Here is a 27,953-nt window from a genome sequence, read left to right as displayed (position 1 = left end):
TGTACCTTAATTAAGACCATGGCCGCTTCCTTGCCACTCCTAGTCCTTTCCTATCACATCGTCGCCATAAGACCTTTCTGTGTCAGTGCTATGTAAAGCAAATTGAAAAAAATCCTCTTTTCAGGTTGGTACTCTAGACCAGCTCGTTGGACTTTCAGATGATTTGGGAAAACTGGACGGTTACGTTGAACAGGTAACAAGGAAAGTTGCAGCTTACTTAGGAGAGGTTTTGGAGGATCAGAGGGATAAACTTCATGAAAATTTACTTGCCAACAATAGTGAGTATTTCAAAAGATGGATATCTTTTCTTTCATTTAGTGTTCCTGTTCAAAAAATATATTGTGTGTGTGTATTTGTTTTATATGTTAGTGTAGTTGAGAATTGTTGGAAATTTGGTGCATAACAGAAGTTTGAAAAGTTTTTAATTAGTAAATAAGGCTGCCAACTGTTGTAACCAAGGTTGAAGTTTACAGAACACAACTTTTATTGCTTCACTTTATGATATTTACACAAATAACAGAAATTTATCTTGAAGCAAAAAGGAATATTGAATCTTGAGAAAAGTCTGTTTTTATACAATATGTACAGGTTTGCAGTCTTTATATACACTTCTATCTTGAAAAGATAGTCTTTGTGAATTGACACGTTGATAGTCGAGAACTATCTGGCACACTAATATAAATGTTTATAAGAGTCCTTGTTTGTTGAAGTGCCTGAATTCCTAAAAAGCAAGTTCAATTGATTGAAGAAATTCCACCTAGCGAAACTAAGGGAGCTTGCATAAGTTAGGGAATGAAAATGGCTTGTAAAAGAATTACGGAACATAGGCAGTGGAAACAGGTAAGGGAGCGGTGACCAGAGGTGAAACCTCGTACTGCCAGAAATTCAGTCCACCTGGTCGAAGCACATTTTCAAGAGGAGTAGCCTCCGTGCTCGACGTAGGGTGTATTCTGGAGCTGGACACCGGGGCGAGTGGGCAAGTGAGCAGACAGGGAGCTCCTATTTATAGTACACTCGATGGTCAGGCACGCGCACTGAGGGCTGCGCGTCGAAGCTAGCAGAATGATACACAGGCGCGCGTGCAGCTGGCTGTCGGAGCGAGAAGAGAGCGCCGGACATACAACACCCTCCCCTCCTAAATACGCCGGTACGGCGTGAAACGGCGGCGGCGCTGGCGGCGACTGCGATGCTGGGGCGGAGCTGCTGACGTCTCTGTTGTATTGTCCGGAGCTGGAACTGGGCGGAGTGGCGCTGTCTCGTCCTGAAAGGAATCCATTGTTATTAAATGATCTAAGGCTCGTTCAGCAATAGATTTATCAGGTTTAGCAATAGCATCAATAGCTGGACAGGGGCGGTAGCGCAGACGTATCTGATCTTGATGGCGGCAGATACGTTTCTCCGTAGTCTGTATCTCGTAGAGACGATGACCCAAAGATCGGCAGATGACTCCAGGTATCCAGAGTGGGTTGGATTTGAATGTCCTGGTGTAGACCTTGTCGTTGAGGGAGAACTTCGTTGGTGAGGTCTTATGCTGGGTCGGAAGAGGCTGTAACAGAGAAAGTAAAGTTCTGTGAGGTCGTCCATGGAGCTTCTGTGCAGGAGTGATATTATCAGCGCCGGGTAGAGTTCTGTAGTTGTTTAAGAGTTGGAGCAAGGCTTGGTCTTTAGTTAAGCCTGAAGAGACAGCTTTCTTCATACTTCTTTTAAATGTTTGTACGAAGCGTTCAGCTTCACCATTAGATTGAGGGTGAAAAGGTGGTGCTAGGATATGACGAATGCCATTATGTATACAAAAGTTCTGAAAAGCAGTAGCTGTAAATTGAGGTCCGTTGTCCGAAATGAGTACTTGCGGTAAACCTTCTGTAGTAAAGATTTTCTGGAGAGCACGAATGGTAGCTTCGGTTGTAGTAGTCGAATGCATATCCACGACATATGGAAAGTTTGACAGGGAATCGATGACTATTAACCACATGGAATTGAGGAAAGGACCTGCGAAATCGATGTGAACTCGTTCCCATGGAGTAGTAGCAGGAGGCCATGAAGCAAGATCAGAAGACGGGGCGTTCTGATTCGTTTGACATTGCTCACAATGACGTATTAGCTTTTCGATGGCGGCATCAATACCGGGCCAGTAGCAGTGTTGACGGGCGAGTTGCTTTGTTCTGGAGATACCCCAATGGCTTTGGTGTAATAATTCGAGAACTTGTTTCTGTAGGCTAAGTGGGATAACCACTCGGAAGATGGTGCCTGCTTCTAGTAGTACAACTCCGGCACGAGTCGTGAGACGATGCTGCATACGATGATAAGGTGCCAGGTGGGCAGGAAGGGTGCTCTGAAGAGGCCAACCGTTGCGGATGTAAGTACGTACAGTAGCAAGTGTACTGTCCTTATCCGTAGCTTTAGCTATGCAGGTAGCATCAATAGGAAAACTGGATACAGTATCTTCAAGTTCGATGTCCAACTGAAGACATTCAGATTCTTGAGAATCGAAGGCAGTATCAGGACCAACGGGTAAGCGGGAGAGGGCATCAGCATTACAATGCTGGGATGTGGCTCGATATACAATCTGATAGGAATAATCAGAAAGGAACATGGACCATCTTTGAAGCTTTCTGAGGGAATTCTCTGGGATCTTATTACCAGGATGGAATAAGTGTACGAGAGGCTTATGATCGGTAATGATCAGGAAATGGTTGCCATAAAGATATTCATTGAAACGGCGAATACCAAAGATGATGGCTAAAGCTTCTTTCTCAATCTGTGAGTATCGACGTTGATGGTCATTAAGTGTTTTCGAAGCGAAGGCGATGGGGCGTTCTTGTCCATGACGATCCTTCTGGGAGAGAACTGCACCGACACCATAGTCTGAAGCGTCAGTAGCTAGCGTGATGATCTTGTCGGGCTGAAAATGAGTGAGTTGTATAGCTTGAATTAAGGCGTTGTTGATTGTTTTCCAGGCCTGTTGGCATTGCGGAGTCCACTGAAACTTAACACCTTTTTACGTAGAGCGTTTAATGGAGCTGCCACTGTAGCGAAGCGTGGAATGAACTTATTATAATAGTTCGCTTTGCCTATGAAGGACTGAAGCTGCTTGAGGTTCTGAGGTGCTGGCATGTTTACTATCGCGGAGACATTCTGCATACTAGGACGAATTCCATTCTTATCAAGTATATGTCCGAGGTAGTGAACTTGAGGCTGAAAGAAGGTACATTTAGCGAGATTCGCTCGTAGGCCATTGTCTTGCAATTTCTGAAGAAGAAGGCGGAGATTGGTGAGATGTTCCTGATGATCTTTTCCAGTAACAATAATGTCATCCAGGTAGTTAGCACAACCGGGAATTGAGGCGGTGAGTTGAGCCAAATAGCGCTGAAAAATAGCCGCTGAGGATGAAACACCGAATGGGAGCCGCTGGAGCTGTAGCAGTCCGAGAGGAGTGTTGAGTGTGAGAAATTTCTTAGATTCTTCGTCTAAAAGTAGCTGGAGATATGCTTCCTTAAGATCAACTCGAGAGAAGAATTGTCCACCAGAGAGACGACGGAATAAGTCTTCTGGACGTGGAATAGGAAAGATATCTGTGTCGAGTTGTGCGTTGACTGTAGATCGAAAATCGCCACAAAGTCGAACATTACCATCAGGTTTCTTGATTACCACGAGTGGAGTAGCCCATTGACTAGAAGTAACTGGTACGACAATTCCAGTTTGTATCCATCTTTCTAATTCTTTCGTGACCTGGTCTTGAAGTGCTAGGGGTACTGGACGTGCTTTGAAGAAGCGAGGCTTAGCTCCGGATTTCAGCTGTATGTGAGCTGTGTAGTCTTTGGCTGTTCCGAGCTGAGAGTCGAAGACTTCAGGAAACTGCGCTAGGAGAGCGGTAACGTCAGAAGTAGGATGCAATGTAGATACGACGTTAATGTTGTCATGTATCTGGAAACCAAATAAGTTAAATAGATCCATGCCCATAATGTTTGATGCAGTGTAGTTGTTAACTACGAGAAGAGGAATGGCCTTCTGAATTCCTTTATAACTAGCCTGAAGCTTAATTTGACCTTTGATGTCAATTTTCTTCTTGTTAAATGTCACGAGCTGGATGTCAGCTGGAGAACATGAAGGTGAACCTAAGTCGTGGTAGGTAGTCAGGTTAATAATAGAGACAGGTGATCCAGTGTCTAATTGAAAATCGACAGATCGATCAGAGAATGAGAGAGGAATGATGATTTTGTGAGAATCCTTTGTGGGAAGAATAAGATTGATCTGATCAACTTCCATGTCTTGGCGGGGCTGTATATGCTTCCGGCGCGCTGCAGTAGTCTTAGCAGGGCGGAGCGAACTTTGACAGACAGTCTTAATGTGTCCAAGTTTATTACATCGTTCACAAGTAGCTTTGAAAAAACGACAGTCACGACGTTCATGATGCTTGAAACAACCTCGGCAGGAAGGCAGGAGTTTCGAGGTGCTTTTAGAATTGGGCTTCCGTGTAGCATTACGAGAGGGAACCTGGCGAGAATGCTTGGTGGAGAGCGCCTTATCCGTACGGTTCACTGTAGCAGCGGACTTGCGGGCCTGAGGCGAGACTTGTGCAACTTCGTGTGGAGAAGCTATGGCTGCGGCAGTCTTGGTAGTAAGCTCATAAACCGTAGCAATACGCTGGACGTCTTCTAAAGAAGGGTTACTCAGCTTGACAGCGTCAAAACGTATTTTGTCTTCAGGAGTATGTAAAATTATCATGTCCCGAATGAGAGAATCAGTGTAGGATGAACCACAACCGTCCTTGGAGCAGATGAACTGGCAGGGTTTAGCTAGACCACGCAATTCAGTTATCCATTCAGTATGTGTCTGATGGGGTTGCTTTCTGCTCTGAAAAAATTTATAGCGAGCAGCCACTATGTGAGGAGCTTTGGCATAGTGTTCCGTGAGACGGGCTAAGAGCTGCGTGAAGGGTACCTCAGATAAGTGTTCTTCTGGACTTAATTTACGTAGTAATTCACACGTAGCATTGCCAACCGAACTAAGAAATAGTGCGCGGCGGCGTTGATCATCAGTGACAGAATGGCAGATGAAATGCTGTTGTAAACGGGCTAAATATACTGACCATTCTTCCTTAGCCGGATCAAAAGCAGAGAACGGAGGAATAGCTGATGGCTGTGTAGAGACAGAAATAGCTTGAATAGCCTGAAGTAATGCGGCCTGTTGTTGTTGCATAAACTGTTGTTGTTGTTGCTGTAAGGCTTGGAAGACCGTAGCAAGTTGTTCCGCAGTAGCCATTGCGAGATGCGTGCAAGAAAGAGTAAGGTAAGCTGTGTGTCAGAACTGGTTGGAGTGTCGTTGTGGTTTAGCACGTCGCCGTAGAGTTGACAACTGGGCCCGTTGAATTGTAGTGTTGGTTTCGTGTGTACCTCGTCACTATAGAGTTGGCAACTGGGGCGAAGAATTGTAGTGTCGCTTTTTTACCTCGTCGCTATAGAGTTGGCAACTGGGGCCGAAGAATTGTATTGTCGCTTTTTTACCTCGTCGCCATAGAGTTGTGTTGTAACCAAGGTTGAAGTTTACAGAACACAACTTTTATTGCTTCACTTTATGATATTTACACAAATAACAGAAATTTATCTTGAAGCAAAAAGGAATATTGAATCTTGAGAAAAGTCTGTTTTTATACAATATGTACAGGTTTGCAGTCTTTATATACACTTCTATCTTGAAAAGATAGTCTTTGTGAATTGACACGTTGATAGTCGAGAACTATCTGGCACACTAATATAAATGTTTATAAGAGTCCTTGTTTGTTGAAGTGCCTGAATTCCTAAAAAGCAAGTTCAATTGATTGAAGAAATTCCACCTAGCGAAACTAAGGGAGCTTGCATAAGTTAGGGAATGAAAATGGCTTGTAAAAGAATTACGGAACATAGGCAGTGGAAACAGGTAAGGGAGCGGTGACCAGAGGTGAAACCTCGTACTGCCAGAAATTCAGTCCACCTGGTCGAAGCACATTTTCAAGAGGAGTAGCCTCCGTGCTCGACGTAGGGTGTATTCTGGAGCTGGACACCGGGGCGAGTGGGCAAGTGAGCAGACAGGGAGCTCCTATTTATAGTACACTCGATGGTCAGGCACGCGCACTGAGGGCTGCGCGTCGAAGCTAGCAGAATGATACACAGGCGCGCGTGCAGCTGGCTGTCGGAGCGAGAAGAGAGCGCCGGACATACAACACCAACCTTAATGGCCCAAGCTACAAAACCAAACCAGTAGGTGCAACATCAGCAGGATTAATTTTAAGACAAATTTATCTTCCTGCATTATATTTCTTTCCAGAGTAGCTACAATAAAAAAAAACCTTTATAAATGCTTTAGTAATTCTTGGATATTTTGAGAGGGGCTCTTACATATAAACTGTTACCATAGAGATTGGTTTTTACATCAATAGTGAGAAAGCCAAGTTTTTATAACACATTGCAAACATTGAAGATTAGATTGATAGAGTAAAATCTTTAAAATGATCTATATTCTCTTGTAAGTAACCAGATCCTGCTATCATTGATGGTACTTGACTAGAGTCACTGGGCCGATTGCAGAAACGGCATTTAGACGATGTCTACGGTTAAACAATGCCTAAGTATGGCTGCCGCATTGCAGAGACGTTATTTATCACTTAGACACTGTCTAAAACCGATGTTCAACCGGTCATGTTTAAACACTGCCGAGAGTACTGTTTAACCTCAAATATGAGGAGTGAATCACAGTCAGAGGTTATGTACCGTGAAATATGTAATTTGTATTGTCATGTTGAGACGATACCGGGAAGAAAGGTTAGTCCGACGGCCTCTCTGTGGGTCGCCCGCTGCTAAATCGCAGCAATTCGTTTGACATGCACGGGGAGATAATCATAAAATAAGGTTTCGCTTTACGAGAGACTTGTTTCTTGAGACTGACAAAGTGACAGTCCGGTAACTGTCAACTTGAATACAATTCTTGGCAATCGACATATTTTATTATATACATGGGGTAATTTCCATGGAATTATAGGTCACTTCGACTACATACATATCACAATTACGTGTCCCGATCCACATACATCAACCGGGAGAGATTCACTTATATTTACTGCCAAGTAAACACACATAATAGTGAAAACTATAAAGTAGGTTGTATGGGATTTTTACATATATAATCGCATAGGTTTTCGGTAACTATCGGATAGGAAAAGGCAAGTGGTGGTGATTATCGTTTAAAGAGGACTGGGGAAGAAGAGCCGTGGCCATAATAGCCCTAGTATTTGCCTGGTGTAAAAATGGGGAAACTACGGAAAACAATCTTCACGGCTGTCGATGATGCGTTTCGAATCTACGATCTCCAGAATGCAAGCTACATCTATATTGCCCGTACAACACACTCGGTTACACATTACTATTGCTTCATCTTCCCTTCGTCGAAGCCACCGTATTTATGAGTAGATTACACTCACTGTAACAACATTATAATGAAAGCTACACTTCCCCGTACGGTGGCGGGTCGCTTTAGTGTCGATAATATTATGAGATTTAATTTGCACCGAAAGCGATACTCGTATCTGTGGGCAAGTCATGCTCAGCCATATTTGAGTAATGTGTAGGAAGACAAACAGCTGACTGGCGTTCGGCGCGCGCACCGACGAATTTCATTGGTTGCGACAAGCAAAGAGTTGCATGAAAGATACTTCAGCCTCCATTTTCAAACCAAAATTGAAACTTTAAGGGATGTCTAGTTAAACATCGACTGAACATTGTTTATGCAATGGAAGATCGTGAATGATTTAGACGTTGTTTAGGTAGACGATGCCTAAGGCTTAAAACTAGTCATCGTTTCTGCAATCGGCCCACTTTCTTTGAGATCAAATGGCTTGTAAGACCTTCAAATTAATATTTTTTTAAATGGCAGTTAAAAAATGTCCAATTTTTTGACATGTTTATATAATCTATGACAAAAAACAGGGGTGATTTCAAGTGCTTGTAGTTTCCTTCATTTGCATCTGGTTCCAATGAAACAAAAGGTCTGTTACACAGAAATAGAATTGTAAAACAAAAACTTTTGTCCAAATTAATGCTTATATTAGGGCCTACATGTTATAAACTTCATAATTATTCCGTACATGTTTCACCCTTTCTATAGGGCATCTTCAGCCTTAAATCAATCTTAAAATATTAACCTTAAATATTAAAACAAGAAGCTAGATAATTAGCCTTGTAACCTTATATGCTTAAAATTCTGGTACACTAAGTGTGCCTTTGCTGGCAAGATGTAGTGTTTACAGTGCACTGTGTCTTCTGGTATGGGCTAGAGCAATTTTGTTACTTTCATTGATCTGTCTCAGCTTTATCCTTGGCTTTGACAAAATGAAAGTGACTGAGGTATGAGTGATGCTAGTAATGCCATTCCTTCTGCAGCCAGTTCCTGCTATGAATGGTGTGAAAATATTGCTCATAGGGTCGGTTGGTGCATGCATTTCAGTGGGCTTGGCAGACTGATATGTAATAGCAACTTCTGGCTCGGCGAGGAAAGCAACGGGAAACTACCTCACTTCTCATTTCCCTAGTACGCCTCTTCAGTGATGCCCAGGCCATCTATGACAGCTGATGGCGGAGCTGTTGAGGATCCAATCAGCCTTCGGGCTGAGGACTAAACACACACATACAAGTGTGACATAGGGACTACACTGAATAAAAAATGTGTTAAAACATAATTGAAAAACTATCACTTAGTCATTCTAAAACCATGTGTTCAGAGACTAAAATTAGATCTTCATCTTATATGAACTTGCGAAGTCCTTATAGAATGTTTCGTTGAGTTGTTTCATATTTCTCCAAATGCAATGGTAAAATTATATATTCTAACAAAGGAAAAGTGATATCATAAGCACAGGAACTATGTCTTGCATAAGATGTGGTCATGCAGCTACTGTTGTTATCTATATATTTTAATCACTTAACTTCTGCCTTCATAAAATTATTAATTTTATTTTCAGTTTTTTGTCTCTCTCTGAAGCAATCATATCTTTGGTTCTAACTGAGGTACAGTGTTTGTTTTGGCCTAAGAACACTCAGTGGATCAAGCTCTTTCATTTCAGCTCTTAACTCTTCAAATTGGTTGATTCTGAGGAACGTTATGAGTGCACATTCAATTTGATGTCTCATTTCTTCAACATTTTTTCTCATTGAAGCAATCATATCTTTCGTTCTAATTGAGGTGCGCAGTTCGTTTTGATCTAAAAACACTCATTGGATCAGGCGCTTTCTTTTGAGGTAATAACTACTTAAATTGGTAGATTCTGAGAAAAGTTATGAGTACATTTGTCTCCATGACGAAGATCTTTGAAGGACTTTTTAACAGTTCGGAGCATAGTGTTGTTCCAAGGAACGTTTAATTCAATTTCTTTGTGTGATGTATTTTCAAGTGTTTTGTTGACATAATATTTCATTCTATTACCACAGCAGATCTACTATCTTCCATGGTTTTAATCACTTTCTGAAATAAGGTGTTACGGTATAAAGGCTACAGAGGCGAGAGTAATCGAGAATATCAAACTACTTTCTCTATTAGGACCTTGCCTAGATATAGCCCACAGCCACTTTTCTCTTAATTGCCCTCTAGATGGTATTTTGTGGAATCGCATTTCACAAGCTACAAACCACCTTGACGAGATTTGCAAAATGGTACACAACAGTAAATATTCGAGGAAAAAATCTGAAGTTTCAGTTCTACAAAAAACCCGCTTGCACAAGTGAAAGGAAACAACTACATTTTAAAAGAATTTTGAAAATACCTATAAGCATAATATTATTAATTCATTTCACAGTTCTATACAAAATATCACTTGTACAAACGGAAGTGAACAGGCATGTTTACTCATTGTACAAAATAACCCAGCTTTTTGTACACATACATGCATCAATAACAGTATGCACCACCCTCACTGACCGTGAAGATTGTGCGTCTACTACTGCACTCTTATGGCAACTTGAAGAAATATTTTTATTTGCGCCTTCCTGTGTTAAACTAGTGGCATAGAGCAGGCAGTATAGGAGCATCGAGGCGGCAGTGGTCTACATACAATTCCCTTTCTGCATCAGTCCTTGTTTGGAGCCATTTATGATACACCTTTCTTTAATGAATAACTAACTGTTAGGTTCTTCAGTCTGCTGAAACTATTACCCAGCCAGCGAATTGTTGCCGGTGGCAGAAATCGGAACTAATGCGCTCCGCCCAGCCACATGCCTGCGATAGAAGTGCAGTTGTCACCAGCGAAACCTCATTGCATGTCGTGTGAATGAATGATTCATGCTTGGTCGTGCATTGTGCGTTGTAGATCAGTGAACCCGTGTACGTACGTAAGTACATACATAAGTGAAAACAGTTAATAGACTATATTGTTCGTTGAGCAGTGGAGTAGATGTACTTTAACATATAGTACATAGTACGAATAATAATAATAATAATAATAATAATAATAATAATAATAATAATAATAATAATAATAACAATGGAAACGCCGAAACAGAAAGGGGGGGGGGAATGGATTCATTCCACGGAGAAGAAATTGATATACAATGTCGTGCAGTTTTGTAAGCAAGAGAAGAAGAGAACAAAGTAATTATACCTCTTCAAAAAGCAATTGTAAGGGCGGCACATATGGTTGCTAAGTCCGAAAAAAACGTAAGAAATATTTTGAAAGACATTGAAAAGGCGGGACAAACTGGCGAAAAGGTTACAACACCACGAAAAAAAACGGTCTGAAAGAAAAGTGATTTCTACAGATGACTTTGATATATGTCGTATTCGTAGAAAATTCCTAGAGTATTGTGAACAAAAGAAAGAAATTCCAACACTGCGGAAACTGCTTGTATTTGTGAAACATGAAATACAGTTTAAGGGAGGAAGGGAAACTTTCCGGAAAATTGTAAAAGAAATGGGGTTTTATTTCCGGAAGTGTAAATATAAACGAACTATCCTCGCGGTAAGGTCAGACATTGTTGCTAGACGTGCGGACTACTTACAACGTATAAGAAATAACGCAAAGGGTCCAAATAAAGCAGTAGTGTACACGGATGAAACGTGGGTTCATACACACTACACTGTAAAAAAATGTTGGCAACATGAAGACGTCGCAGGGGTTATGACGAATCACATTCCAGGACAACGAGCTATTGTTGTCCATGCGGGAGGAAAAATGGGTTTCGTAGAGGGAGCAGATTTAATTTATGACTCAAAATCCAAATCACAAGATTACCATGATGAAATGAATAGTTGCAATTATCAGAAATGAGTAGAAGATAAACTTATTCCAAATATTCCACCCGAGAGCATCGATAACGCGCCCTATCATACTGTGCAAGTCAATAAAGCCCCCACTAATGGATCTCGTAAGGCTGAAATGGTAGACTGGCTTACTCAGCATAACATATATTGTGATCCCACTTGGAGACGAGATGAACTTTTGAAACTTATAACACGTAATAAGCCAAAACCGGCATATAGAGTGGATACAATGTTAGAACAAAAGGGGTTTACTGTCTTAAGGCTCCCTCCAAACCATTGTGACCTTAATCTGATTGAACTTATTTGGAATTTGTTAAAACAAAAGATTGCTGCTAAAAATGTCTCTGCTATTAGCTTAAAAACCCTAAAGGAACTGACAAACACTTCTTTATGTGAAATCACTCAACAGGACTGGGCAAAAGCTTGTGAAAAAGTACAAACAATTGAGGAAAGTTATTGGTACAGGGATGGGTTAATGGAGGAAGCCATAGAAAATATCATCATAACAGTGATGATAGTGATGATGAAAATGCAAATGAAAATGAGTGTCATGACAACACTGAACAAAGTGATATGGATACTGATACTGCAAGTGAACCTGGTATGGACAATAGTGAGAATAGTGAGACCAACACAGCTGATGAAGAACCTAGTATCTGTCCTTTGTGTGCAGGACCTTCCTCGTCTAGTACAACGTAATTTCAAGCAGGTTAGTGGTACTGTTCTCATTGTATGACTGTACATGTGTTCCCCCTCTTGCCCCTCTCCCGTCTGCGGCAGCCATACCGTGGAGAGCTGACGTAATGTATACACAACAGCCCCGCTCCATGTCTAGCGGTAACAGTTCCCTGGTGGAGTAGTAAATTTGAGTAATAAATTTATAAACTACCTGGAAAAGAAAATATATGGTAACATTATTATACACTACTTGAAAAAGAAAGAGCTTAATTAAAATAGAAACATGTTTCGTTTTTGAAAGAACATCATCAGATTCTATCAAATCACACTAAAATGTTTAGAAATGTATAAACATTTGTGTCATTCTATTTTAAGTTGTTACAAATACATTCTTCAGATTACGATGTTGACTTGTAAAATACCTTGCCGGCCTGAGTAGTTCAGTTGGTTGAGGCGCTGGCCTTCTGACCCCAATTTGGCAGGTTCGATCCTGGCTCAGTCCAATGGTATTTGAAGGTGCTAAAATACGTCAGCGTCATGTCAGTAGATTTACTGGCATGTAAAAGAACTCCTGCAGGACTAAATTCTGGCACCACAGCATCTCCTCAAACTGTGGGATGTAAAGCCAATAACACTGAGCCATGGATGCCAAAGAGAGATTCGGTTTACTCTGCCATGTAATAGGTCTGGAATAAAACAGAACGTCGAGAAATTGACGAGCAGCCAGCCAGATGGCTTCAAATGAAATTATCTGCAAACGGTAACTGTGAGGCCATAGATTATTATACTTTTGTTTCTTCCATAAGCCCCATTAATATTAATAGCTCCCCATAGAATTCCATTTCTTTTTGCCAATTTGTTTCCGAGGAGTCCCTCACCTGACAAATGGAAGTGGGACTCCGTTACTCCCATCGATCCAAGGTTTGCTTAAATTGTTCTAAGCACACTCGGTAAAAATTCTGTGAGGTAACTTGCAACCCTACTTACACATAGTCCCTGAAAGAATTTCTTCTTTAATGGGTTAGGGATCAGTGGTGGAGGGCCATGACTCATAAAATGTGCAAGGCGTCCACTCCTATTCCATAGCAACTGGTATCCTGATTCTCATGACCACTTACTAGGTTACTCAGGCTTTGACCATGGTTCACGAACTAGGACGTGACTACAGTAACCCACACCACAAACCATGACACCCTTTCATTAGGAAATTTTTTTTGAAGAACATCATGAAAATTGTCTGTTCCATCAAAAATATGGCTCCTATAAAGAGAGATAAAACATTAATGCTGCCAAAAGCAGTAACATATAAATGATGAATTGGACATTCAGGAAAAGACTATAAAAACTGAGGCAGAGCACATACACAAATGCAGGCAGCGTTGGAAGGCCGCTGCACTTGGTGCGCCAACAGAGCTGTTAGGACTAAAGAAATGAAGTCTGTACTTCCGTGGTTTGTCATGTTTTGAAATGGCATCAACACTTGTTTCATTTCACAGTGAAACCCTGTAATATTTTATTCCTGAAATTGAATCTCTATTATACTGTAAATGTAGGTTACAAAGAAATAAAAGTTTCAAAATTATTCACAAAAATGTTCAACAATTTATAAAAGAATCTACAGTATGTGAAAAGCCTGAATATATTTGTTGATGTTGAAAATTATAAATTCTATGAATTACTTTCAGCATTTAATATTTTGTGAACAATTGACATTAAAAATTTTCAGTTGCAGTTCAAAAAAGTTGCAATAAAAAGGTCATTTTACCATGGAGAACAAGACACAATACAATGAAAAAGATTCCAGAAAACAAGACGCATTTTCTGTTGTATTTGCAAGTCATCACTGGCTTTTACTTGTTTCTGAGTATGCAATTTCTCCTGCTTGTAGTCCATTCACTCTCAGTGCTGCTTGTGCATGTACTTATGATGACTAATCAGGCCAATTCATTGCATTCGATTGGATGGGGCTGCATCTCAAGAAGCAAGCATTTCTGTCATTTGGACTCTTCATGCCTGCAGTGTTCTTGCTCAAACAATTTAACGACGTTAGAGGTGGTTCAGTGCCAAAGCAAGCGATCCTTGGCAAGTGTGTCCTAGGTTTTGAGGGTTGTACGCAAATCCTTTTCAGATGTTTATTGCCGAATTGTATGCTTTGAAGCATGGCATTGTCCATGAAGCAGTGTCACAGTCTTCTGACATACATCTCGATTCCCTTCTCATATTCTTTCCCTCTACTCTGTGGAAGAAATTTGTTTGAGAATTTGAAAAGTAAAAGTGAAGTCTATTGCCATCTTGTGGCTACTTAAGTAACTGATTGCACAGAACATTTATATCAGAGTTTTCAGTTTATTCACTGCATACTATTATATTCCTGGGGTTTTAAGATAAGAGATTGCTTTCCTGAGGCTGAGAGGTTATCTTACCTGAATGTAATTTACCATACAATATTGCAATGGATTCCTTGTGAAGTTATCTTGCCTTGATATAATTTATCATAAATCATTCTTACAGTTGGCTTCCTTAATAAAATTGTCAGTGTCATTGCAGGATGCTTGCTTGTCGGGTTTAACAAGTCAAGCTCCCTTTTTGGAATTCATTATCATTCTATTAACTGCAGTGAATTCATGTTGTATAAAGTCAAATGTGTTACGTACACATATGGTATAAATCAATAAAAATACAGGAATACAAAGGTCTGCAAACATTACCACCATGAAGTCAAGGATAACATTTGAACAGTGTGCTACTGTTAGGTTAGGTTAATCAGGAAAGTTAAAGTTTTATTAAAATTTGTTCGATTCGCATCATGTCAGAAACTTATTACAGAAACAAGATTCATCATCATCAGTTCATCATCATCATCAGTTTTCCACTCCAGTTGCCCGGGTGTGGTTTACGAGCACTCTCCACTTCTGTCTGTCCATGTACCACTCTTCTCTCAAGACGACATCCCAGCTGACTCCTCTTGTTCCTATGTCCTCTTTCACTTGGTCCAGCCATCTCTTCCTAGGTCTTCCTACCGGTCGTTTTCCGGCCACGACTGTGTGTAGCCATTGTTTTGCTGTCCTTCCATCGTCCAATCGTTTGACATGGCCAAACAATTTCAAACGGGCCCTTGTCACTTTTTCATTCAGGGATGGGTACACACCAGCTTCCTCCCTTATTCTTTCATTCCTTACCCTGTCCCTTTTTGTCTTCTGTACCATAGAAACAAGATTAAAATACTTAATCCTGCTAGTTCACTTATTTGTGTTCGCTGCTTCACTGTGGTTCACATCTTCCTTTTTCCACGTACATATTAATGATAGCATCCTAAAGCGAGCTTTATAAACCAGATAACACTTTTGTTTTTGGAGTTCTTACAGATTTTTGTTATTTCTTAGATATCTTAATTAAAATATAAATACAAGTTGGACAAAATAAGACCACTACTGCTTCCTACAAGGCATTTATTAATCCCATTTGAATTGTGTTATCAAATACAGAACATCATTTGAACATACCATGATTCTCTTTACATGGTATTATTCTATTAGATTTACAATCCTGAAGAAAAGGAAAATATTAATCAATTACACTATGAAGTGTATCACTAAGGTTGCATTGGTTTATGATCTCACTAACCGTGGAAGTTATTCCCAAATAATGCCAAGATGCAAGTTGAAAGATAACAGTGAGATTCATAACAACTAGTGGGGTTCCTTCGCTGTATGGTTGACAATGCGGAATGCAACCCAACTGTTAGAAAATAAAATGAAGTGAAAGGATGTACAGGAGATGATTACAGTATGGTTGTATCCTATTAATCAAGCAGATCTATGGTGTTTTATCATCTCTTTTATTATCTTCTTGACTACCTTCTGTAGTAATGGGGAAGAAATAATTAGTTTGCTCCCATTAGATAACAGTTACGTGCCATAGCCTATAGTTGTCTCCAGGAAGGTATTTAAAATATTTAGGTGCTTAATTTTTATTTTTACCGTAGAAGTATTGAATGCTATATAATCTGTCTGTCTAAGGCATGTATGGAAGACTTGTTTGGTGAATTCGCTGTCCAAGCCCGAGGTGTGTGCTTAAATAAGACCTATAACATATCCTTTTATGAATTGTCTACTTTAGATTATGTCTGTGTAATAAAGATGTATTTCCACTGTATTGATGTATTGCAAGTTTTGATTACCTGTCCCAATTTCTGACATTTCAGAGAGGTGTTTGGTAAAGTGAAAAGGTGTACAGGAGATGAGTTTGTTATTGTTGTATCGTATTAATCAACACAGTCCATGATGTTTATCATCTCATTTCTTCTTGTCCATTTTTTAGGTGATCTTCCTGGCTATATTACACGCTTCCAGTGGGACATGGCCAAGTATCCTATCAAGCAGTCTTTGCGTAATATTGCAGATATTATAAGCAAGCAAGTTGGTCAGATTGATTCAGATCTCAAGACTAAAAGTACTGCATATAATAATCTTAAGGGCAATTTACAGAACTTGGAAAAGAAACAGACGTAAGCTGGCATACACATTAAAATCTTAATTGAAATACATTTTGAAACTAAACTTTGTAAAGATAATGTCATTTCACATTTCAGTTAGTAATTAGTAGTATGTTCTGTTCATCTCTTATGCTCCTGTATGTTTTCATGGTAACTGTTTTGTTTGCAGAGGTAGCTTGATGACCAGGAATCTTGCTGATCTTGTTAAGAAAGAGCATTTTATTCTAGACTCAGAATATCTGACGACCCTGCTGGTAATTGTTCCCAAGTAAGTTTTCCTTTCATTGATTTTTAGAGGTAAAAGCAATTTTTATAGTATTTATTTTGAGAGAAAACAATAATGATAGTTCTCCAAAAAAGATCATTATTTGTGAAACAACCCATGAAACCTTATCATGCATCTCCCAATTCATTTTCCCTATATACAGTAATTTATTTATGAATGTTTAAAAGAAAATTTGTACCGTATCTCCCTTGCTGCAAATTAAAAAAAAAAAAGTTATTGTTACAGCTATCTGTACTTTTATGTGAAAGTATATGGTTTTCAAAACTTATTATTTCAATTTTACTTTTTTTTCCTTCATAATTTTTCATTTTTCTCTTATAATTAGTTTTACAAGGGCCAGATCATCCTGTTGTTTTTTCACTTAAGGCAACGATCACCAGTATGACCAAGGTCTGTTTTTAATAATTTATGGCAAACAGTAAATCAATTAATTACATCATGTCTTGTGATTATATCTTGGGTTTTTATAAGGCATTTAAAACACACTATTTGTGTTGGGAAATATTTCTTTTTTTGTTGTTAAAATAAACATAATATTTTAATAATTAGAAATATTGAAGATTTGAAGTTGTTCAATTGTCACATGTTTGTTCTCAAGTAATAAAAATAAAGCCTTCAGTGTCAATGCCCATTATGTTATTGATTTTTATTATTTTAGTTTTGTATCTTTTTGGGCGTTCAGAATGTTTTCCTCTCTTTTTTGCTTATAATTTTATGAGAACCTGATTGATCGCTTAATCAAGGAATTAAACTGACTTCAATAGTGTCCTTTAACTCTCTGCACTCTTCATTTAACCAAAAGCTCAAATTTGTCGTTAATTATTTTACCATTAAAAGACATTAGTCTGTTAGTAGGTATGCATTTACAGTCATTGGCTTATTACGCAAGAGAAAATGATATCTTGATCTGATTATGATTTATAACAGATTCTTCAAGAGGCTGATAAATACATGTATTTTCTACTTTGGTTTTGAGAAAAGATTTCAATGTTCATTGCCATATTTAAAGACTATGCTATTTATTGGGAAAATAAACAGTCAGGAAATTGAAACAATTCAGTGAAAGCTGAAACATTTCAAAATAACATATTATTTACTATTAATAACGTTTGCTACAGAAGTGTTCTGGGTGATACATTATGCATATCATAATATTTTGATTTTATTATGTAATGTTTGAAATACTTTACAGGATGAATTTTAATGATTGGTATCACAATTACGAGAAATTAACAGACATGATTGTACCACGATCCAGTCAGTTGATTCATCAGGATTCTGATTACGGCTTATTCTCAGTCACCCTCTTCAAGAAGGTCGTGGAGGAATTTAAAGTTCATGCTCGAGAAAAGAAGTGAGTAAATTTACACTGAAATACATTAAGTACTTTCAAAAATTGTATATTATAATATTTTATTTCATAAATTGTAACTATTGTTATTTTACTCTCACAGAGACTTTAAATTTATAACCCAAGTGTAAATTGAAGTGAGGAAACTTCCTATGACTATGAATTATTCTATATTGCGTAATCTGCAGGTCTTCGGGCTGAGCAGCGGTCGCTTGGTAGGCCAAGGCCCTTCAAGGGCTGTAGTGCCATGGAGTTTGGTTTGGTTTTGGTTTGGTGTAATCTCTACTTAAGGGCTACTTTTCTCTTTGATTTCTTTTGAAAGTTTAATTTTACCATTCTGATTCCCATCGAATGGTTTTTATTCAGCTCATTTTGGACCAGGCTTGATCTGGATTGGATGATAACATATTTATACTGTATAATGTGGACAATCCATTAATGGTTTTAATAACACATCTTATGTACAGTTAATTTTATTTAATAGTACAGTAGAAGTCTGCTATAACGAGTATGGCATATAACGAGAATCCCATTATGTCAGTTTTTGTCTGTCCCTTCAAAATTCCTGTATTAAACTGTGTATTATACTTCAGTTGCAGCGAGAGCCCTATCAGTGATACATTCGTTATTACGAGCGATTTAGCGTGCATGTTTTTTTCCGTTACCGACATTTATGCACCCAGTGATTATATTGCATGCAATCAATCATATCAAAATCTCTTTATTTGCAAATGAGGTGTCTACCTCGGTGGCAAATGGTACACTAAAATACATTATTGTCAAGCACTAAATTTGGTATCATTTCCTCGCTATGTCCACGAGCGAGCTCTCACATCGACATTCAGAGGCGATGTTGGAATCGATTACTAATACCTGTCGACTGCTGTTCCGTAAATAAAAATGGAAATGAAAGAGGAGAACGTGTTTTTTTAATAAATGTGTAGATAATGGTCCGATGGCAATTGTTAACTCTTAAAAATAAAAGCTGCTGGGCTGAGTGGCTCAAACGGTTGAGGCGCTGGCCTTCTGACCCCAACTTGGCAGGTTTGATCCTGACTCAGTCCGGTGGTATTTGAAGGTGCTCATATATGACAGCCTCGTGTCGGTAGATTTACTGGCACGTAAAAACTCCTGCGGCACTAAATTCTGGCACCTCGGCGTCTCCGAAAACCGTAAAATTAGTTAGTGGGACGTAAAGCAAATAGCATTATTATTAAAAATAAAAGCTGAAGAAAACAATTACTTAATTTTAATGCTAAATACTGCAGTTCAGTAAGAATGGTATGCACCTCAGGATATGGCAGAGTGCATCATTGATTTCAGACGTTAGTTTTATATTTTCTCATATCTGGTTAAATTTCAGAAAGGCTGTTATCATATAAATTTATAGCGAGAAGGTTATCATTTCTCTACTGGCGCTTGAAATATATTTTCATGGTACATATAGTATGGTTAAGTTAGGTAAGGTGACGCTGTTTGAATAGGAAAACTGAAACGTTTGCCACGAAATGAGATTGATCATCTTCGGTATGGTATCGTTTTCTCGCTATGTGCACTTGTGAGCTGTCTCATCGACATTCAAAGGCGATGTTGGAGTCGATTAGTAATACCTGTCAACTGCTGTTCCGTAAAGAAAATGAGAAATGAAAGAGGAGAAGATGTTTTCGTAATAAACACGTAAATAACATGGTCGATAGCAGTTGTTAACTCGTTAGATATAAAGGCTGAAGTAAATGATTGCTTAATTTTTAATGTTATATACTGAAATTAAGTAAGAATGGGATACACCTCAAGATATGGCAGACTACATCACTGATACAGAGGATAATTCATATTTTCTCACGTCTAGTTAAATTACAGAAAGGCTGTTCCTATGTAAGTTTGAAGCGAGGAGGTTATCATTTCTCTACGTGCTCTTGAAATATGTTTTCATGGTACATATACGGTTAGGTTAGGTGGCGCTGCTTAAAGAAAACTAGAATGTTTACCACAGAGGCCTCTGGAGTGATACTATAATTTATTCAGAATGAAATGAAACATACATTTTCACGTAGTATCGGATTTAGAAAGATAACAAACAAGCAAGCCGTAGTGTCGATATCATCCGCGAAAATGCGAGTTTTGAAAAAACTGATCGCCGTTTCATACCGATTTTAATGTGTATGGGGTTTTTCCCAACATTTACGAAAAATCAGATATAATGACAATCTGTTATAGCGAGTAAATGTTTTCCGTTATCAGTTCTCGCTGTAACAGATTTCTACTGTATAAGTGAATCAAAAAGTACTAAACTTTTCACAGAACAGAGAAAAATAGTTCAGATCTCATGTGTCCAGTGCAGCCTTGTGGTACTAGTAGGGGTGAAAACTCTTTATGTTCATGAAATATTACCTGAATAATTATTTATCCTTACTGCACCCAAGTTTCACTGCTTGTACCATTGCATGCTTGGGCTACAAAGGGCACATAAGTTAAGTGATTTGCACTTCATGAAACATGTTAGATGTACGTTTTTGGAAAGGAACAAACATCTCTTATATTAGCCCATTCGGTTCATTTTTACATTTTGTGTTTGTTCTGTGTTCCTAGCTTTTAACACCTATATTCATCTTTATCTGTTTATCTCTTTCCTTTCCCTGTTTTTATCTGTCTTCCTACCCCACACTTTCCACATGAAGATTGAAGATCTATCAAGATGTCTTCTAAATGACTGTTGAGGCCTGGCTTCGTGATGAAGCTGGGAAGCAGAAATAAGCTCTTAAGGGCTAAAAAAATTTAGGAGAACTGGAATTGGTGAGGAGAGAGCCAGTCTTTTTGAAGATGGCATTATGTAGAGATGCCGGCCCCGTGGTGTAGGGATAGCGTGCCTGCCTCTTGCCCAGAGGCCCTGGTTTCGATTCCTGGCCAGGTCAGTTATTTTTACCTGGACCTGAGGGCTGGTTCGAGGTCCACTCAGCCTACATTATTAGAATTGAGGAGTTATCTGACGGTGACATAGCGGCCCCGGTCTAGAAAGCCAAGAATAACGGCCGAGAGGATCTGTCGTGCTGACCACACGACACCTCGTAATCTGCAGGCTTTCGGGCTGAGCAGCGGTCGCTTGGTAGGTGAAGACCCTTCAGGGGCTGTAGTGCCATGGGAGGGTTATGTAGAGATTGTCCTTGTGTTTTTTACAGTATATCTATTTCTTCCTCTTCCCACTCTGACCTGTAATTGTTTATCTTGTTACGTGTTTCTTTCACTGTTCCTGTCTTTCTATATATGCCTTGATAACAAAATATAAGTTAACCATTAGTCTGAATAAGCTGGAAGTCTGGATAAACGGATTCTGCTGAACATATAAATTCGATAGGTTAGCTGATGTCAAAATATGCTTAGAGAACTCTGAAGTAGATTGAGTTTTGGGCTAGAGAAGGTGACTATGTTGTTGAATGGAGGAACAATATGAACAGTACTATGAAACAACATTCTGGAAAAGTCTTGTTGGAAAGGGAATATAGGAAAAAATGTTTTAAAATAATGGAAGCAGTGTACACTCATTTGCAAAAAAAAAAAAAAAAATATATATATATACACCATAAAGGAGCCATTGCAGGGTCTTTTACATGGGTACAGGCACAGGGCATAGTAGTATAAAGAAAATCAAAATATTATACTGCACCAAACACTTATTGCACGGTCTCAAAAACATTTCAGGATGCAATTTGTACAGTGTTGAACCACCCGTAGCAAGGAGGCAGGCAACAATACAGTTGGGCAAGGAGGCTTGCAGATGTCCATTGTGGTACAGGTGGACACTGTTGTATCCCCAACTGCTGGGACATGTCTGTGGATGGTGCTCAGCAACTCCTGTGGATTGCTTACTGCCTATTGCATGATGAAACTATCTTCCCTGCTGATGGTCCAGCGGGATCAGTCTGAGCCTTCTCATTGCCTGTGTATATCCTCATGTCCACCATGTCCAGCGCTGATGTACAGTGTTCTCACAACGGTTTAAGTGGTGAGCAATGCGCCAAAACATCCGACGATGCTGCCTCTCTCAAACATGTCTTGCTGGTAAAAGGCTTGACAAATGAGCTGTTGGGGTATGCTGCCTTTTCACTCAGCTTAGCTCTGTGGCTCTCACTGCTACCAAGGTCTTATTTGGTGTCTTGTATTAAATGAAAATTCGACACATGTAAGCCTATTACAACAGGGTCTTCCATATATGACTGAGGTAGGGACATCTATGCCCCAAGTAGCACTTCTGGGCAAGCAATTTGCATTAAACGTGAATGGGACACAAGCCCTTTTGTGGGGGATACAAACGAAGAATACACTCACGGTATCCCTTGCCTGTCATGAGAGGAGACTAAAAGGGGTGAGCTAGGCACGAAAATGCATTGTGGCTTTGGTACTCCTGTAGATGGGAGGGGCTCAATACATCCACAGGTAACCCCTGCCTATCGTAGAAGGCAACTAAAAGAGTCATGTGGACATCGGTTCCCTGTTTTTTTTTTTTCCTTGAGGTTTGGTTGTAGATCAAATCAAAATTGTATTACCGTATTTACTCGTGTATTAGACCCCCTCGCGATTTAGACACCCCCACCCCCACCCCTGGCTTTCGAGACAAAGATGAAAAAATGATTCCGCTTCGAAGCGGGTACAAGTCTTATTGCAGCTCTGATGACATCGCACAAATTTAATAGTTTCGTCCGTACGACCTGTGCAATGAAAAACACGTCGAATCCATGTGGTACATCTGTGTTTCGTAGTAAAGAAATGTCCGCCTCTGTAGCGTAGGTCTACTGCAGCTCTGATGACGTCGCACAAATAGATGAATAGGTCTAGCTTCGTGTCCAACCTGTGCATTGCAAGCATGCATCAGTCATGCTATATGTCTGTGTTTTGTAGTTAATAATGTCTGCCAGCGTACTGGTTAGTACAATTAGTTGCTGTTTTGGGGGGGGTCTAACTTCGATTCCCGGTACCGTACTGCCAGAGATTTACGAAAGGCAGGAAGGTTGATATGTGGTAAAAGTGGTACATGTAACTCCCCTCCACTGGGGGTGTGTCTAAAAAGAGCTGTACCACCTCGGGATGAAGAAACAAATTTAATTGAGAAGTATTCACGGTTGTTGCTATTTATACAGCAGGCGTGATCATTAACAAAGTGGTCGTTTAATATCTCGTAACTCGGGCCAATACAGGTAAATATTTGGAGAGAAGTATTAAAACATGATAAAATTACTATCTAATTAAAACTATTGTTTTACTCGCCAACGTACCTAACAAATAATAATAATAATAATAATAATAGTATTTTAATGTCCCCACGTACTTTAAACGATTTTCGGAGACGCCAAACAAAACATACTAGGATATGCGTTAATGAAAAAGAGGCAACGAACTTACAAAATTAAACATTATGATAATAAAACGCATTACCGCCACACCTGTAGATATCCATAAATGCGGTATATTTTCCTGTTATTTATTTTTATTTTTTCCGTTGAACTAACCTAAACAGTGTGGTCTGTCTTATCTCATGGACAGCTGTTTACGCAAATCCTGATGTGATAAATGTAGAGAACAAGCATGAAATATACTTAAAAATAAGGGTCTGTGTTTCAACAGTCACAGTTGTCAAAATAATGTTTCCAGTTATTATGTATTACATTCGGTAGTACAACTCGTAACATATGCTAGTTATCAACTGATGGTTTGGCATGCCTTCTACAGTACGGCCTTATTCGGAAGGAGTGCCTTCTGCTACATATACACCAACTGGGAATATCAGACCATCTGAGAATAGATTTACACTGTTTAGACTCTATAGTCGGGAACAAAATTATTTTTAAAAGGTTCAAAAAGATGGGACCTCGTATGCTCTTGATTACAGTGCATGGCTCAAAGAGAATGAAGCATGGCTGACGCGACTGACGAGAGATAGCAGTGAAGATGATGTCACTTAGAACTCCGACACGCCGGTAGCAAGGCAGGGAAGTTGGCGGCGCAAGGCGATAATTCAAATGAAAGCAGTGATCAGGTTTACTGTGTGGTAGGCCTACTGCTGAACTGACAGAGACAAATGACTGGCCATTAAGTTCTCTTGTATCAATATGTAATTATATGATAACACGATACCCTTATCCCTTTCTTCTACGGGATCGAGTATGAAGTGAGACGAATCTTCGTAGCGAGTTTTTAGGCCTGTATGCCCTTCCTGACGTCAACCTCACCAGAGTCATTAGTGAGATGTAACGAATGACGTGATATGAGTAACTAAAACGGACTTTTATATGTATGGTAGGCCTAAAAGTCGTGTTCACCATTTTTTGTCTTTTTACATTTAGAAATACTGCCTTCCGATGAAAATAGCCAGTATAACTTAAATACATTCTAAGTTTGTTAAATAATAGTATAGAACGTTTACACGTACAATTTATAGCTTCTTATAACCTAGAAGTCATTTGTTCGCTGCACAAAATTTTGAGGTTATCGCATATTGGACCCCCACCCCCTTGATTATTTTTGGCTGTAAAAGTGGGGGGAAAAAGGGGTCTAATTCGCGAGTAAATACGCTATTGATTTTTTTTTCATCTATATTAATCACTCTGTATACACTGTGGGGTACATGCTATATGGATGATGTGAGAAAGGGAGCCCTCATTGCCTCAATCAGCCCATATTAGGCATTATCCAACATTGGAACCCGAGCAGTACCTGCTATGACCAGGTGGGTATTGCCTTGACTGCTTGATTTGGCTACAGTGGCCCCCGATCAGAGTGGGTGGCATCCTGGGAGGATGATTTCAGGCATGGCTGGAAATAAACGTCCCAAGCCTGTCCAGGGTGGTCCTCCACCCAAGTCTTTAACTTTTGATTCCCTTAGAGGATCAACTCCCTGGGAACATGCGCAGCATGAAAGCATGGGATCCAGCTGCCCTAGGTTCCTGGTTGCTACCAGAGAAGATGGGCAAGATTTTAAGCTGGTGATGTTCAGTAGACACATTGAAGGTGTTTACGGTGAACATGAAGACATAAAGAAAATGTGCAACAGTAGCCTGTTACTGAAGATGCGCACTGCTCACAGGAGCAACTGCCGCCTTGGGTGTAGCGATCTACACAGGTGTTGATGAAACAACGAAACTGGTAAACTGTGCTATCATGCTACAGTCTAATGCCTTCGCAGGAGCATTAATGGAATTAAACCTAGGGCCTGCTTCCTGGTAGGAAAGACCATCTAGTGTCTTGATCTCCTGGATCTTCTTCTCACTGAGATGCAGCAAACAGTTTCTATCTCGAGGAGAATAAAGGCCACGGCAGTTAGTGCATCTGTTCAGATGTGTGCTCTCTTCTGCGCTATGAACTTCTCTTACACACACACACACACACACACACACACACACAGAGTGTCCGACTCCATGGCTAAATGGTTAGTGTGCTGGTCTTTGGTCACAGGGGTCCCGAGTTCGATACCCGGCAGGGTCGGGAATTTTAACCATAATTGGTTAATTTTGCTGGCACGGGGACTGGGTGTATGTGTCGTCTTCATCATTTCATCCTCATCACGACACGCAGGTTGCCTACGGGAGTCAAATCTAAAGACCTGCTTCTGGCGAGGCGAACTTGTGCTATTCCTCTGATTGTTTTAAATTCATATCCATCTGTTTATTCTTCGTCCTCACGCTTTGAATTCTGGTCAGTGGAGGATTTTGGACTTTTAATTTATCATAACATTTCGTCTCATTTCGTACCATTAGGGGCCAATGACCTCGATGTTAGGCCCCTTTAAGCAACAAGCATCATCATCATCATAATCATCAGAAGGTTCAGGATATAGAAAGAGAAAAGATGGCATACAAGGATGCTGTAGTAGAAACAGCAAAGGAATTCCTGGGAACAGACAGCTGATCAAGTGAGGGCAGCTTGTAAACCTAAAAGGTTTGTGTATCAGAAATGGCTACAAACAAGGATTGATGCAGATAGGGAATTGTACGTAGATGAAAGAAACATAGCAAAAGAAATACCGTAGCCTATTTGTTGAATGCAAGAAGTCGTCGAGGGAAGATTTTGGTAATAACTCGGAAAGGCTAGGTCAAGTAGCATGGGAACCTTTCTGGACAGTAATACGGTATCGTAGAAAGGGAGGAAAAAATGAAACGAACAGTGTTTTGGGTGAATCAGGTTAACTAATAGATCCCAGGGAATCACTGGACAGGTGGAAAGAATATTTTGAAAATCATCTCGACAAAAAAATTTGTTCTGGGGTTGTTGCGAACAACTGCGCTGATGGCCATGAAGACAGTGTAGTAGGTGAAATTATGCCTGAGGAAATGGAAAGGATGTTAAATAAACTTCATTGTCATAAAGCAGCAGAAATAAATACAATTAGACCTGAAATGGTGAAATATAGTGGGAAGGCAGGGATAAAATGGCTTCATCGAGTAATAAGATTGGCATTGAATTGGACAAAAGCAGTAATTGTGCCTGTGTACAAGCAAGGGAGCAGGAGAATTGCCACAACTATTAAGATAATTCATTGATCGGTATACCAGGCAAGGTATTCACTGCCGTTTTGGAAGGGAGGTGCCAATCAGTAATTGAGAATAAGTTGGATGAAAACCATTTTGATTGCAGACGACAGAGAGGCTGTCAGGATCAGATTTTCAGTATGCACCAGGTAATTGAGAAATGCTACGAGAGGAATAGAGAGTTGTGTTTATGTTTCGTAGATATGACAGTGTACCGAGGGGAAAGATGTTAACCATTCTGGGGGACTAGGGGATTAAGGGTAGATTATTAAAAGCAATCAAAGGTATTTATATTGACAATTGGGCTGCAGTGAGAAGTGATGATAGAATGAGTTCTTGGTTCAAGGTCCTTACAGGGGTTAGATAAGGCTGCAATCTTTCACCTGTGGTCCATAGTTTACATGGATCATCTGCGGAAAAGTATTAAGGGACAGGAAGGGATTCAGTTAGGTGGAAATGTCGTAAGCAGTTTGGCCTATGCCGATGACTTGGTCTTAATGGCAGTTAGTGCTGAAAGCCTGCGTTCTAATATCTTGGACATGAAAATAGCTACAATGACTATGATAATAAAAATTAGCCTTTCCAAAACTAAAGTGATGTCAGTAGATAAGAAACCTAAGAGAAATAAATGTCAGGTTGGCAATACAAAGCTAGAACAGGTAGATAATTTCAAGTACAGTATTTGGCATGTGTGTTCTCCCATGATGCTAGTACAGTAAGTTCGATTGAATCAAGGTATAGCAATGCTAATGCAGTGAGTTCGCAGCTGCCATCAGCAGTATTGTGTTGTAAGAAAGAAGTCAGCTGCCAGATAAAACTATCTTTACACCAGTCTGTTTTCACACCAAATTTGCTGTATGGGAATGAAAGCTGGGTGGACTCAGGGTATCTTATTCATAAGTTAGAAATAAGGACATGAAAGTAGCAAGAATGATCACTAGCACAGTCAGGTGGGAACCATGGGAGAAGGATACTTGGAAGGATAAGATAAAGGCTACATTAGGAATGAACTCGATGGATGAAGCTGTACAACGTATTACCTAGCAGAATAGATTTTTTTTTTGCAAGTTGCTTTACGTCGCACCAACACAGATAAGTCTTACGGCGATGATGGGACAGGGAGGGCTAGGAGTGGTAAGGAAGCGGCCGTAGCCTTAATTAGGGTACAGCCCCAGCATTTGTCTGGTGTGAAAATTGGAAACCACGGAAAACCAGGGCTGCCGACAGTGGGGTTCGAACACACTATCTCCCAAATACTGGATACTGGCCGCACTTAATGGACTACAGCTATCGAGCTCGGTAGCAGAATAATGGACTCGATTACAGAGGGTAGGAGAAGTAGAGGGC

The 27,953-nt window shown here is 39.8% G+C and overlaps 1 protein-coding gene across 1 annotated transcript in view; it reads left to right on the top strand.

The window, feature by feature from the left end:
* Window positions 1-27,953, top strand: part of Vha44 (V-type proton ATPase subunit Vha44) — a 75,348-nt gene that overhangs the window by 7,141 nt on the left and 40,254 nt on the right. The window contains exons 3-6 of the mRNA XM_067145164.2: window positions 125-278; window positions 16,279-16,465; window positions 16,623-16,721; window positions 17,932-18,093. Coding sequence (XP_067001265.1) covers window positions 125-278; window positions 16,279-16,465; window positions 16,623-16,721; window positions 17,932-18,093 — 602 coding nt within the window. The remainder of the gene's footprint in view (window positions 1-124; window positions 279-16,278; window positions 16,466-16,622; window positions 16,722-17,931; window positions 18,094-27,953) is intronic.

Source organism: Anabrus simplex, chromosome 4, assembly GCF_040414725.1.
Source record: "Anabrus simplex isolate iqAnaSimp1 chromosome 4, ASM4041472v1, whole genome shotgun sequence".
Taxonomy (NCBI): domain Eukaryota; kingdom Metazoa; phylum Arthropoda; class Insecta; order Orthoptera; family Tettigoniidae; genus Anabrus; species Anabrus simplex.
The sequence above is the reverse complement of the archived record's forward strand: the minus strand, read 5'-3'. Positions and strand labels throughout refer to the sequence as shown.